General features: G+C 40.1%; 1 protein-coding gene across 1 annotated transcript; it reads right to left on the bottom strand.

Annotated features, from left to right (window-relative positions):
• Positions 1-4,393: 4,393 nt before the first annotated feature.
• Positions 4,394-12,169, bottom strand: LOC107213695 (matrix metalloproteinase-27-like). Its single transcript, XM_015648409.2, has 10 exons — positions 11,939-12,169; positions 11,341-11,579; positions 10,570-10,718; positions 10,346-10,474; positions 8,428-8,589; positions 8,130-8,253; positions 7,113-7,243; positions 6,747-6,906; positions 5,169-5,272; positions 4,394-4,970 (listed from the first exon to the last, which is right to left on the bottom strand). Exons 1-10 carry the CDS (start codon positions 12,050-12,052, stop codon positions 4,870-4,872), a joined length of 1,413 nt encoding a protein of 470 aa, XP_015503895.1. The 5' UTR covers positions 12,053-12,169; the 3' UTR covers positions 4,394-4,869.
• Between the last annotated feature and the right edge of the window lie 1,016 nt (positions 12,170-13,185).

The raw sequence follows: 13,185 nt of genomic DNA, 5'->3' as shown, positions 1-13,185 counted from the left end.
TGTGAACGCGAGGTGCCAGATGTGAACGCGAGGTGCCAGCTGTGAGCGCAGGGTGCCAGATGTGAACGCGAGGTGCCAGATGTGAGCGCGGGGTGCCAGATGTGAACGCGAGGTGCCAGATGTGAGCGCTAGGGGGCAGCGGTGACCGCGGGGTGCAGCTGTAACACCTTGGGCGTGGGGACAGCTGTGACTTTCGCCTGCCAGCTGGCACCACTGGCTGCTGCTGTGGCCACAGGGTGCCAGCTGTGAGCCCTGGGTGACAGGTGTGGCCTTGGGGCAGCAGTGACGACCCTGCTCCCAGACCAGGGACCCCAAAGCAGGGGCAGTGGGCAGTGCTGGCAGGTCCCTGGGTCCATGTGTCCACAGGAGTTGTTCAGCTGTGCTCAACAAGGTGAAGTTCATAATTCCAGTCTGTTGCAAGAAACAGCATTTTCTCTGGGGACCTGTGCTAACCTCCCATATCTGCAGCAAATGCTCCAAAAGTAATCACCATCTTCATCAGTCCAGGGTCAAACAAACAGCTCGCAGCCACACAATATCCAGAGGCTGTTATCCAGACCTAATCTTTAGGAGCCTATGGCAGATTTTTATCTGATAGTTTGGAACCTTGTGCTGCTCATTAAATGTGGAGGTTGTATGACCCTTAGTGCCACCAGCAGTGTTTCTTCCTGTCATACAGAGAGGGAATTTCCACACCTTCCCTGCTCCTTTAGTTCCTGCAGGCTGCAGAGCCCCACAGGCCCTGAACAGACCCACACACACCCATGTGGGGACAAGGTACTTTAAGGAGCACACAAACACTCACATGGACCTGTGTCCACTAACTTACCTAAAGTTAGCAAGATACAGTGCTTGCAGACCATAAAAAACACATGAAGCCTGGGGTGTCTGAGGAAAAATCTGACAGATATCCCTTATCCCAAGTTGATTTAATCAATGAATGCAATGAGACCATGAAAAAGTCTGATTTACAGCCAGGACCCCAAAACCCACATCTCAAACCTCTAGATCCTGTCTGATGGGCCAGTGTTCAAAAAGGTCCAAACTTCATAAAGAACATGTTGGCTACCAGCACTTAAACACAGCCTTGCACCTTCCTTTCCTGTTATCGGCATTTGGGCAATTTGCAGCAAAAGCCATGAAATTATGAGCGAGTGCAGGGAAGAATGGTTATGTACAGCCTGGTAATAACAAGTTCTTTCCTTGTATGTTAGCTCCCATGCTTGTCTTTTGTCTTCCTTTAAGGTACTAAAACCTTTAAAAAATTCAGTATCAGTTTTCTCAAGGCTTTTGGGGTATCTGTCTGTCACCTGAGAGCACAGGGAAGAATTGTTCTCTTGGAAGGGTAAAATGTGGCTTATCTGCTTGGCTCCAGCAAGTACTTGATCATTTATAGCTCCTGCCCCACTCTGTTAGCTGAAACACTTCCATGCCAGTGTCAGGAGAGTGGGTTCCTGTAGGCAGAGAAGTGAGCAGGACTTTTCAGGACAATCACCAGGAATGCTGTAGTTTTTGTGCCTCAGCAACACATTTCATTAAAATGTATAATTTCCTCAGTAACACATTACATTAGGATGTACAATTTCCTCATTTCAGTTCAGTCTCATCACCTTTGGATCATACCATTCATTTGCAAAACAGCTGTTGAAAAACATTAATTGGATGAGAAGCAAATGGCCATTTTTCTTAGTGACACAAAACAGCTGGAAAGACAAGTGCGGATTAGCTGTCTCCTTGGTTTTATGTATCATTTCCTCCTTTCCTTGTCTGCCCTCTCAAGCTCCTCTTGTCAACAGTAGGGGGAGTACAAAATTATAAAACCGAATTGAAAGCAAAAAGGATGTTTAGCAAAAAACACTGAGAAAATTGTTTCAGCTTGACCACATGGGATCCTGTTTTCTGTGTGTCTGTGCGTCCATCTGGTCCCACAGCAACTGGAAGTACTGGCTGGTTTTTCCAAGCCAAACTGAAATTCCACAGTTCCTACTGGTTTTGTGAAAAATAGCATCTGGCTAGAGGAGAAAAACCCCTATTGATGGGAAGACAGATAATTCATCCCTGGGCCGGGCTGTGGGGCCAGTGGCTGGTCACCCCATGGGTAACCACACAGCATTACCCAGCTAGATACCTAAATATAGTGTGGATAAATATATGCATTGTGAGGAGGTACAGGAGGCACAGGAGAGGGGGAGAGGTATTGGGAACTCTTTAGGGCTGTAGGAGGATATGGTGAGGTGCAAGACATAATCCCATGTTGTCCAGACTCCTGGCAGAGATGCAAGGACAGGACCACCAGTAAGAACTGTTCTGTTTTGACACTCCTATTCTGGTTCCTACTCCTCAAAAGAAACGACAATCAGAGATGGAAAACTGAGTGACCAAGCTGTTACCACTAATTAGAAGTCAAATCTTTCTGTGTTGGGAATGACCTTTTAGGCCTTCTTTGCTAATAAAGGAAAAGTAATACTGATTGCTTTCTTTATTTTCACAGGTGACCTGTGAACATGAACCCCACACTGGTTTAACAGAATGCCAGAGCTGCCAGTTAGAAAACCTCATTAACTACATTTCACTGTTAAAGATTAATCTGCCTTAAAACCGGGAATTAATTTAAATTATGAAACAATATTTCACCTGAGAAAAGGAGAAGCAAAGGGTAACTGTTGTATCTGTTAATATATATGAAGACAGTGGAACTTACCTATGTGTTGCAAAGAACTGAATAATCTCCTCTATGACACAATGATTAAACATTTCTTGAAGTTACAGTTACAATCATATTACACACTGAGCAGACTGTGTGTGAGAGTAATCTTGCCTCTGAGTATAAACGGGGTGTAACTTGGCAGCTTCTGTGACTGAGTGGTTAAACTGTGCTTTCTACTACACAGCCATCGATTTAAATGGATGCTGGAGAAGAGTTTAAAGAGCCTGAAAGTACAGACATAGCTAAGGAACCATCTCTGTCCCACTTGCCTCCAGCATGTTCTGCTCTTTTTGTGTAGGATATCACAGTCATTCTACAGTGGTAGTGCAAGCAGGTGCCTTCAGACAACTTTATCACTGGCTTGTGGTGATAAAAAAAGCTGCTGTTGTAACTTGTCAAAAAAGTGAACATCATAGAGGAAAAAATGTAGGATGTCCTATTCTGAATAAGAAATGAAAGATACCCTTCAAAGAAACTATAAATTCCACCCAGCCTTATCCGCCTGAAAGTTAGCTACTCTAAACTAGTTGGGTAGCCTTCCCCTGTAAAGAGATGTTTCCTCTGGAGGCTGAAAACACTGATTTTCCCCAGCACAGTCATTGAGTGAGGAGATGAGATGATAGATGATGAGATGAGATGATGAGATGAGATGAGATGAGATGAGATGAGATGAGATGAGATGAGATGAGATGAGATGAGATGAGATGAGATAGATGAGATGAGATGAGACAAGATTAGATGAGTAACATTGTGGAAAATTTCTTTCTCTTCTTTCAGTACAGGAATCTTTCCTAACTCATATATCTAGACAGAAAGCTGAAGCCGTCAAATGAATCTCCCTCAAATGTCTACCATACCAACCCACTTCAGGCTTAAATATTCTTAGGGATCTAAATGGTGATGGTGTCCACCATGATTAGACTTGTAGACTAGTGAAATTTGATCCTTTACTTTGATTTCCTGGCAGGAACGAAGCCAGTGGGGTTCTCACTGCAATAGCAGCAACATGGTAGTACTGCTGCTGTTTGCAGCAAACCAGGGGGGCAAGGCTCATCCTGGGATCATTGCATTGCTATAAAAAATACTCAGCAAAAAGAAACCATTTTATTAAAGCATGAGAGAGGTGTGTAAAACAAACAAATCTGTGAGAACCAGGGAACAGCAGGACAAACCAGTGCTGAGACCAGGTTCTCAGATACCCCCAGCCATGCAAGCAGTATGGCCAACAATTTGGCAGTGTGTTCTGGGTCTGTTTCCAGAACTAAATGTAAAAGAAATACCTGGAGAGGATATGACTGTGACTCTATAGATTTTGTCTGATTTTGTGGGGAGTTTGCATGGCAACATGAAATGAATGTTGGATGCATGTAAAGCACACAGTTTGTGTCATCAGAGTAAAGGTTGTGCTCCATGACATGGTAGTTTCATCTGCTCTTGAACAGGGCAGGGCTGGTCTGTGAAGGTTGTAATTCATAGCTTCAGAAAAAGCAGACACTGATGAAATGTTGTTATCCAGTAAAGACTGATCAGGGTGATTATCAGGTGAGATAATTTATTTAGACATTGGGACTTTAGGGTGATTTTGGTGGCAAAGTGCTGTTGTGATGTGAAAGGGACAAGGCTGCAACAGCCAAAGGAGAGCAGGACAAGATGCAGGAAAATGCATCTTCTGCAGGGATGCAGAAAAGCAACTGACTAATGAAAGCTTGTGTCTTGCAGATGGAGAGAAAAAAAGCTTGCTCTTTGGAAAGAAAAGAGGCAAAGTACGAACATTGTCTGCTGGAGGGATATTGGCATATTAACCTGTAGCCTTTCACACCTCAGAAACATAGAATGCCTTCAACAGATGAAGCAGAAAACAGGTGCCATCAACCTAAAACTGTTTATTGCTTATTTATATTAAAAAAAAATCCCCAAATCATCTGGAGAATAAAGTAATAAATTATTTTGTACAATTTCCACTTACGGGCAAAATGCAATTTTGTTCTAGTCTTTGAAAATAAAATTTGAGCTAACATGTTAATTTATTAAAATACATGAAAAGCATTTATGAAAACTAGTCCTGTTATCTATTCTGTAGAGCAGTGTACATGCAAACAATTTATGAGATCTCTGGAATGGTACTTATTGTCTTTTGCTGAATGTAAGAAAGTTTAATGATACTAACAGTTAAACCAGCTGTTACTCTTCATTTCTCTGATAACTTTTTTAGCAATAGGATCAAACTCCCACTGTTTAGATCCATGGAAGAAGTAGAACAATCCTGGAAATGAAAAAGTAAAGCATTATGTTATGGATAGAAGAAATAGCTTCATTCTGACAAATCACCTTTGTACGCACAGGAGAGCATCTCTTAATTTCTGTCTTTTGCAGGATGCAGCAATAATGACATTCATCATCATTTCAGAACTTAAGATCTTTAGAACTAAACTGATTTTATTTAAAAGCTCATTTCATTTACCTTTCTGTTGAAAAACAGCATCAACCCTCCGAGTAATTCCTGGAAATTCAGTGACTGTCAGTCTAGGATAACCTTTCTCCATGGACTGGCTGTTTTCATCAAACCTAAGTCATATGAAGGGAGACATGCAATTTTCCAGAATTTAGATTCCAGTTCTGCACAGAGTTAAGCAGGTTTTAAAAGGTGTACATCATCTGCAATTTAGTTGGTTTCACTGGGGTTGCAGGAGAAATTTGTGTCATTTATGTGCACAAATGGCCACAGGATGCTGGCCAGTGTGTTTTCCATGTTACTTGTTTGCTGATGAAGACAGGTACAGCTCCAAAGAAGCATCCTTAGTAAGAAAAATTGAAGGAAGACCCACATTTTTGACTCCAGGGATGGATTTAACTCCTCTCATGATAACAGTGCACAGAAACTGGACAGATTCTTTCTTGTTACAGCACAGCTCCTCTCAGACTTTGGAAAGATATTGTACATAGTTCTCTACTAGCTGACAGTTTTAGATGGAGGCAGGGAAGCTGTCTTATTTCTAATACAATCAAATTCTTCCTAAATAAGCCAGGAAATTTTTATGAGATGGAGCTAAAATAAGGGGGTTGAAAGAACCTAAAATGCTCTTCCAGATTTGAGGAACCCTCTCAGGAAAATAAACAAAACCAAGCAAAAAAAAGCCTTTGCTTTACTTCTCCTTGGATACAAGAAATATTTTTCACAGACACATGAGGCTGAGAGAATGAGTTACTAGGTAAGAAATGTGTGTTGTGGTTTTCTTGCATGCTATTGTCTTGTGACCAAGACAGTAAAATAACAATGCAAGATATTGTAAATACCCTATCCAAATTAATCAAAATAAAAAAAACAGGAAACCACAAGAATCTTAAAATCCAGCTGACACTGTGTGCATCACTGAGGAACCCCACAATTAGTCACAATAAAATCTGTGTGACCCATGCTTGCCCTGTTTGCCTGAGGAAGATCTTTGCTGCCATTGTCCTTGCTCATAGAAGGAATCTTTCATCTTCCCAAAGCTGACTTCTTTTTTCTACTCGCCTCGTCTTTGGATATCAGGACTCATTCATGCCAGGTTGGGAATAGGATTTAGAGGGAACATGTCAAAAAGCCAGCACTAACCAGTCAAAGGCAGGAAAGGAACTCTCACTTTCCTTTTCTGAAAGGGATAAAATAATCCAGGACTTTTCAGAAACCAGAGAAATACTGAACAAGCCATCACAGCCAACCTTCAGCTGAAGTAGGTTCACTTTGATCTTTAATTTTTAGAGACACTTTTGTATGGGTAAAAGTTCTTTAGGTGCTGGAATTTTTTTTAGCTTCCAGGCATAATATATCAAAACTTGTCTATATTTTGGATGCCTACTTCAGGACACACTTAATCTCTCAAAAGACAAAGTTATACCCTTCTCCCCATGCAGGAGACCAAGAACGACTTCTATGAAAAGCAGGATTACTAGAATTGCCTAAAAGATCTACTTTCTCTTTTATCACATAGACACTTTATTTTTTAATCCAGATTATATTGGAGTCATTCATAGGAAAACATTTGTCAATTCTTCTTACCTCCAGTACTTGTCACCTACGAAAAAGTCTGTCTTCCCTGTATTTTTATTACAAACAGCTGCATCAACTTTCTTGACACCTTTAGGGAAGCCCAGTGTGTTGATATTCTTTGGATAACCAACCAATACCTGATATCCTCTGATAACCCAGAATTTGTTGCCTGTTAAAAGAAATTAAAATATTTAGTTACACCACTCATTTTCAGACAGTAAATGATAAAATGCATCACTTTATTGTAGGTTGCAAAAAAACTAGAAATATTTGGAGGTTTTTTTTTATTTATTTCAAAAATGAATTTTATGCACACATCCCTTCTTCCCACATAATTAAATTAAGAAAAAAATTAATGAAAATATCATACTTCACCTTTGAAAAGTAGGATCTGATCTTTTGTGTTCTCATATGCAGCTTCAATACCAGGAGTCAGATTTGGCCAGAAGGCAGAAATTAATTCCCTCTCAGCTTTTGAGTTATCAGGATATACCCGCCATAAGTGCCTGATTTAAATATGAAACAGGTTTTGTAGTACATAACAAACCACAGAAACTTCTATATGTGTAAAAGAATGTGAACAACATTGTGACTTACAAGCTCCTTCTTGTCAGTGGAGCTACCTGGCTTGATGTGTCACAAAAGGAAATAACTCCTTGTGCTGGAAGGTGTTTTGTTTTTTAATTCTCTCTTCATTCTGGCATTTCATTGATAACTGATTGATAAATGGGATCAGTTATGAGCAGCTGAATATTTCAGGTTGTTCCTGTACTGTATACTAAGTGGGTTAGAGGAGCCCAAGTTGCACTTACTGTAACCTCTTCATCAGATGAATTCCCCAGATGATTTTGAGCTTGCAGAGGTGATTGGAGAAGAGATGGGCTCAACTGTATTGTCAAACATACTTATTTCTTAGTTAGTTAGTTAGTTAGTTAGTTAGTTAGCTACTTAGATTAGTAAAATTAATTAAATACTTAATTAAATGTTCAAGGCCAGGTTGGATGGGGCTCTGAGCAATCTGGTCTAGTGAAGTGTCCCTGCTCAGAACTAGATGATCTTTGAAGTACCTTCCAAACCAAACCTTTATGTGATTCTCAGTAAATATTTGCACCATTAAGTCAAGTCATTACTCAGTGTAACCTTCTATACATTTGGGAATAAAGTCTCGTTAGGATTGAAGTGTTTTCCAGAAAAAAATGCAACATGTTTTTTCAGAGGATCCTGTGAAAATATTAATATAGCTTATAGCTGCTGAAACTTTTATTTCCTTGAATTGAAATCCATTTGTCTCACTGTAAATCCTGCAAACATGTGAACCACAAAAGTATTTAGTCTTTGTATAAATAAAAAAAATTTAAACCCCACACAGACAAATGTCATATCAGTATTTACCTGCCCTTTAGAAAAATGACTTCTTGTCGGAATGTAGTTATAGCATCAAAGGACATCTGGGAGCCACAGATTTTAGGTGAGGTAGGGGTAGCTGGCCTTTTATCTGGGGTGCTTGGTGGGGATCCTGAGGGAGACATTTGGGAGAGAATACACCAAATTGTAGAAATACTAAGGTTTCCACACTTAGCTCTTTTTTTTTAACATTATGCAACTATGATTAAGTTTATGGCGAAACTTTGTGAAAGAGATTATTTCTCCCCTGCTTACCTTTTGTTTTAAAGCCATGGATTTCACTCACCGTAAATGGACTGAATGGCACTTATATCATCTGGAGAGAGAGGAAATTCACTGGGGCTGATGTAGGCATAATTGGGAAACATGAGAGCCCTCTGATCATTAGAATGGGAGAGACCCAGGGCATGGCCAAACTCGTGAGCAGCAACAAGGAACAAGTTGAACCCTTAAGAAATGGGCAGAGAGAAGAGATGGTCAAATTTTACTCAGTAAATGGCTGCTATGACCACAGCAGGGCTGTTGCTCAGTGAGAGTTTTTATACAATAATATTAATGTTCATTAAGGAATGCATCTATGTGAACATATTTTTGTACAGGACAAGATTGTGGTCTTCCCCCACTAGAAGAGAGAGACTTTTGACCCTCTTGTTTTCTCTTAGCTACTGAAAGTGTGTGTTTGCCATGAGTAGATATCTGGGGGTGAGTGTGGGTGCAGCTCTTTGGAATGTCCTGGCAGGGTTTCCTGGCTGAGGTAGAGCAGATTAGATAGTGAGTCAGATCAAACTAACAGCTCTCCAGGGCAAGGCAGGAGGACACGCTCTGTGCTCACTGAAGGTATCAAAGTGTCACTCTGTGTGTCACTCTCCCTCCTACAAACCTGAGAAAGAATGGTGAGATCATGAATAGACAAGGAAAAATAAAATGTTAGCAGAATGCTTCACCTTTCTACCATTGGGACTTTAAAGCATATGGTCTCTTTAGGGATTTGTCAAACAGAATAAATTTTTAAAATATTGTGCTTCTGCATGCTTTTTCCCAGTGAAATATGTTAACACAACAAATAAATAAAAACAGAATTTCTTTCAACATGCATCCCTCCAAGTAACATGCCTTTCCGAATTAGGGAAGAATGATCATCTGCCCTGCAGACCAAGATCCAGAAATGTCAACAGATTTAATGAATATCACAAGTCTGTGGCAGAGGAGAGGACTGGTCATCGATTGCCCAAGAAAGGCTGGTTGAAGCCAAGACATTCACTTCTCAAAAACCCAAACAAAATAAAGCCTCATTTTTTCCACACATATTTCCAGTTAGTCTTCCCCTCTCATGAATCTTCTGAGTGCTATGAGTTCTGCAATATCTGGCTGCTGAGCAACAGAAGAAAAACTATGGTTGACCCATTCAGTCCCAGTATGGGGAAAAAAATTACAATTTAATCATGTGACATGTCCAGCCCTCATCCCTCTCTTTTTTTCCCACAATAAATCCACACTCTCCTCCTTGTGAGGTGGTTTTACAGCATCTTTCTGTTCATCAGCGCCATGCGCTTCCTGAAATCGGTTCTCTTGTTGCAGCTTTCCATCTCAATAAGTGGATAAGGATCTAAATCTCCTGAGGGTAATGTGCCTGTGGACTGCCAGAGCTGTCAGAGGCAGCCTGGAGGCTGAGTGGAGCAGACATGTCCCAGGCAGATTGAGGTTGGGCACTCAGGGTTCCCCTCTCTGCTGCCTATTAATGAACCTGTTATGGAAATTTTAGTGAAGACTCTTCATTATCACTGGTGTCTGTATTGATTTTTAGGTGTTGGGGATGTCCTCTGATGCCTGCTGCAAAGCACAGGCCATGGTAGTGCTAGGCCTGGTGTGCACCAGGAGGGGAAAAGAGGAAGCTTTCGTCAAGAGTTGTGAAACTCTGGGCCACCACCAGTCCCCAGGTAAGAGTGGCTGTGTCTGTGGCATTCCTACCTGAAAAGAAGTGTCCTGTTGATATTTTTATCAGGGCTAAATAAGGACTAGAGTAGATCAAGGTTAGTTTATGTCTTTGTCATTGTAAATATCCCAGCTCAAGGACAGCCTATAATATCCTCAAACTGCTCTTATGGTTACTGCACTGTTTCATCTCAGCCTCCTCCTTCACTTAAACAAAATCAAAATGAAATTTATTCATCTGCATAACAATTTAGAAACCTTTTGGAACCTACCTACTGAGCCTGTGGTCCAGTCTTCATCCTCATCAAAGTGCACATCACCGCCTAAACCATTGCCAGGTGGAAAGGCATGAGCAAGAACTCCAAGGGGGCCATCAAAATAACGAGGGCAATGTCCATGAACTAAATAATATGAAGTTGATACAACACTAAGCTTAGGTTATGACTATTGAAAAATCTATTAATAATTTTATCACTGTATGCAGTATTCATATTACCTTTGGTCCCAAAAGCAATCATTATATCTGCTATTCCCTTATGAATGCGAGTGAAGACCAGTGGGGTGACAGCGCTCCACGCTTTAAATGCCTTCTCAATTGCTTTATCCACATCCTCCTTGCTCATATCTGGTGTGTAGTTCACAATTCTAGTTATGACAATTCAAGTATAATATTTAGTATTTTCAAAAAAAAATCCCTAATATGGTTAAGAAGATGAACAGAAAATGTAAGAAATAATTTAACCTGTAAACAGTTTCCAAGATTCATTTTGGGCTTAGTGAGTTTGATATGTGAAAACTGAGTGTGTTTGAGTATGTGATAACTGTCCAATATGTCTTTTTCATGATAACAGCTGTATACACATTATCAGTTTTTTCTTAAAATGGGCCTTAGCCAGGTGGTTGTTACGTGAGCATGAGGAAAGATACCTCCTTAGGTTTCTGTGACTACTACACTGTTGTCTCAGCAGATTTTAAAGATAGTGAGGCTTGTACAGGGTGAAATTGATGTTTCTGTTTGGCTAACAGAATATTGGTCAGGAGTGATACATGACAGGAAAGACTATGGTCGAACCAGTAAATGTAAAACACCCAGCTTGATTTTCAGAAATTCCTCTCAGGAGCATGCATAGCTAACAGCTGTGGAGAGAGAAACATTTTTGTATTCCCAAAAGGAAACCATTGCTATAGAAGTCTTATTTAAATATAACAAATTTGTATACCCACAAACCTAAAATTTAAACTCAAAAAGTAATTACTTAAATACTACCTGTATGTCAGTTTGGTTTTTTTCCATCCAGGCAGAATAAAGCCATAATAACCCACATCAGGAACTCCACACCTGGGTTTCTTCATCATTTCCAATGTCTCATTATCCAGTTTTCCAGTCACTTTCAAACCAAAGAATTGTTGCATTTTCTGAAGTTTTTCATCTGTGGATTCAGCATTTATTTTCCATCCAAGCTGATTTGGATCTGGCTCAACAGCATAGAATTTATTCAAATAGTTCTAGTGGAAAAAAAGAAGTGACATGTTTCAAATTTTGATCTGTTTCTTGAACAAATAAATATCTTAGGACTGATATTGTTTGTGTAGATTGCTGGCAAAACCTTCTGCCTGTGATTTTGGAGCACAACAGATGTTTTCCTGAGGATCATAGCTAAACAGAAACAGACAACATCGTCCTGACTCTTACTTACTTGACATTTCCAGTTCATACAGATTTATCCTAGATTGGTAAAGTTTGGACAATAGAGTTGTAGACAATAGCATTGTCTCAGGCAGCAAGCTGCTGTGCAACTGGAACACACAGAACAGGTCTAAAAATAGAGGTCTCAACAGATCCCAGATATGGACAATGGAGTTACCTGTACAAGCTTTGCATCATCTTCATTGTCTGTCTCTGGGTGGATGGAAAGAGCGCTAGAAACAGCTGTGCATGTTACAAGCCAAAGTGGAAGAGCCTTCATTCTTACTCTCATGCTGGTCCTGGTAGGATAGCCGTCTGCTTTCTGCCTCCTTTCTCCTGTTCCAGTTTGTATGGTTATGGGGTGCTCTGGAGAGTCAGCTGTGGACTGACTCAGAGCTCATCATGCTCTGATTCCCTCCACACAAGCTATAACACTGTGCAGACTGACACAATAAAACTTAATTGAACCCATCCCATTTCACAGTCATCTGAAGTCAGATGGGATTTGAATGTACCGAAGCCTCTTGGCTACCCCTTCAAAAGTGGCACTCAATTTTAGTTATTTTACCCTGACTTTGACAAACCTCAGCAATTTCATGCCAGCTTAAGTGATGAAAAAATGCAAAACCTTGTAAGTTGTCCCAACACACCTGTGTGAAATGGAACACCAAATGTAGGGGTGTAGACTCTACATTCTCAGCCTAGAAAATGGGAATTATACATGAGGTATTGAATTATGAATCCCATAAAAAACAAAGCAAACTTTGGGAGAAATAACTGTAAGCAGAATATTTTCTTTTCAAATTGATTCATAAAATGAGACAGAATGTTTTGGAAAATGGTTGAAAATGCCAATTCCATACCCACTTCTTTCTGGCAACTTTTTGAAACAGTGTGTTTCTTTTAAATTATTCAGGTGGAATCCAAGATATAGATAAATGAGATAAATTTTACCTAATAAATTGAACCTAAGGAATGTGAATTATCTTGTATCTCTGTCTATCTATCTATCTATCTATCTATCTATCTATCTATCTATCTATCTATCTATCATCTATCTATCTATCATCTATCTATCTATCTATCTATCTATCTATCTATCTATCTATCTATCTATCTATCTATCTACCATTTCATCACTAAAGGATCTTTTCAGTTTAGCCACATTAGCCACAGGGGATATGATTATTTCCTGACTTAAGTAATTCAGAAAAAGGGAAGTTTCAAGAGTCACAGGCTGTGACAAATTATGGGATTTCACCCTGTTCTAGCCAAGCACCTTCCTCTTCCACTGGCAGCAAAGGGAGATGAAGGTGTTCAGCACCTCAGAGGAGCTCTCACAGCACGTACTCAGCTTTTACAAAATTGTTGAATGAAATGACTTCATGTTTGACCATGGCTTTCTCAGAAAATCCATGCTTTTGT

The sequence above is a fragment of the Parus major genome, chromosome 1 (genome assembly GCF_001522545.3).
Source record: "Parus major isolate Abel chromosome 1, Parus_major1.1, whole genome shotgun sequence".
In the NCBI taxonomy this organism is placed as follows: Eukaryota; Metazoa; Chordata; class Aves; order Passeriformes; family Paridae; genus Parus; species Parus major.
The sequence above is the reverse complement of the archived record's forward strand: the minus strand, read 5'-3'. Positions and strand labels throughout refer to the sequence as shown.

Excerpts from the sequence above, each read along its gene's own strand:
- LOC107213695 (XM_015648409.2), bottom strand. The coding sequence starts at position 12,052 with ATGAGAGTAAGAATGAAGGCTCTTCCACTTTGGCTTGTAACATGCACA. Across the intron at positions 11,580-11,938 it reads ATGATGCAAAGCTTGTACAG|AACTATTTGAATAAATTCTA; the intron begins GTAACTCCATTG and ends TTTTTCCACTAG. Across the intron at positions 8,254-8,427 it reads TGCCATTCAGTCCATTTACG|GATCCCCACCAAGCACCCCA; the intron begins GTGAGTGAAATC and ends TGTCTCCCTCAG.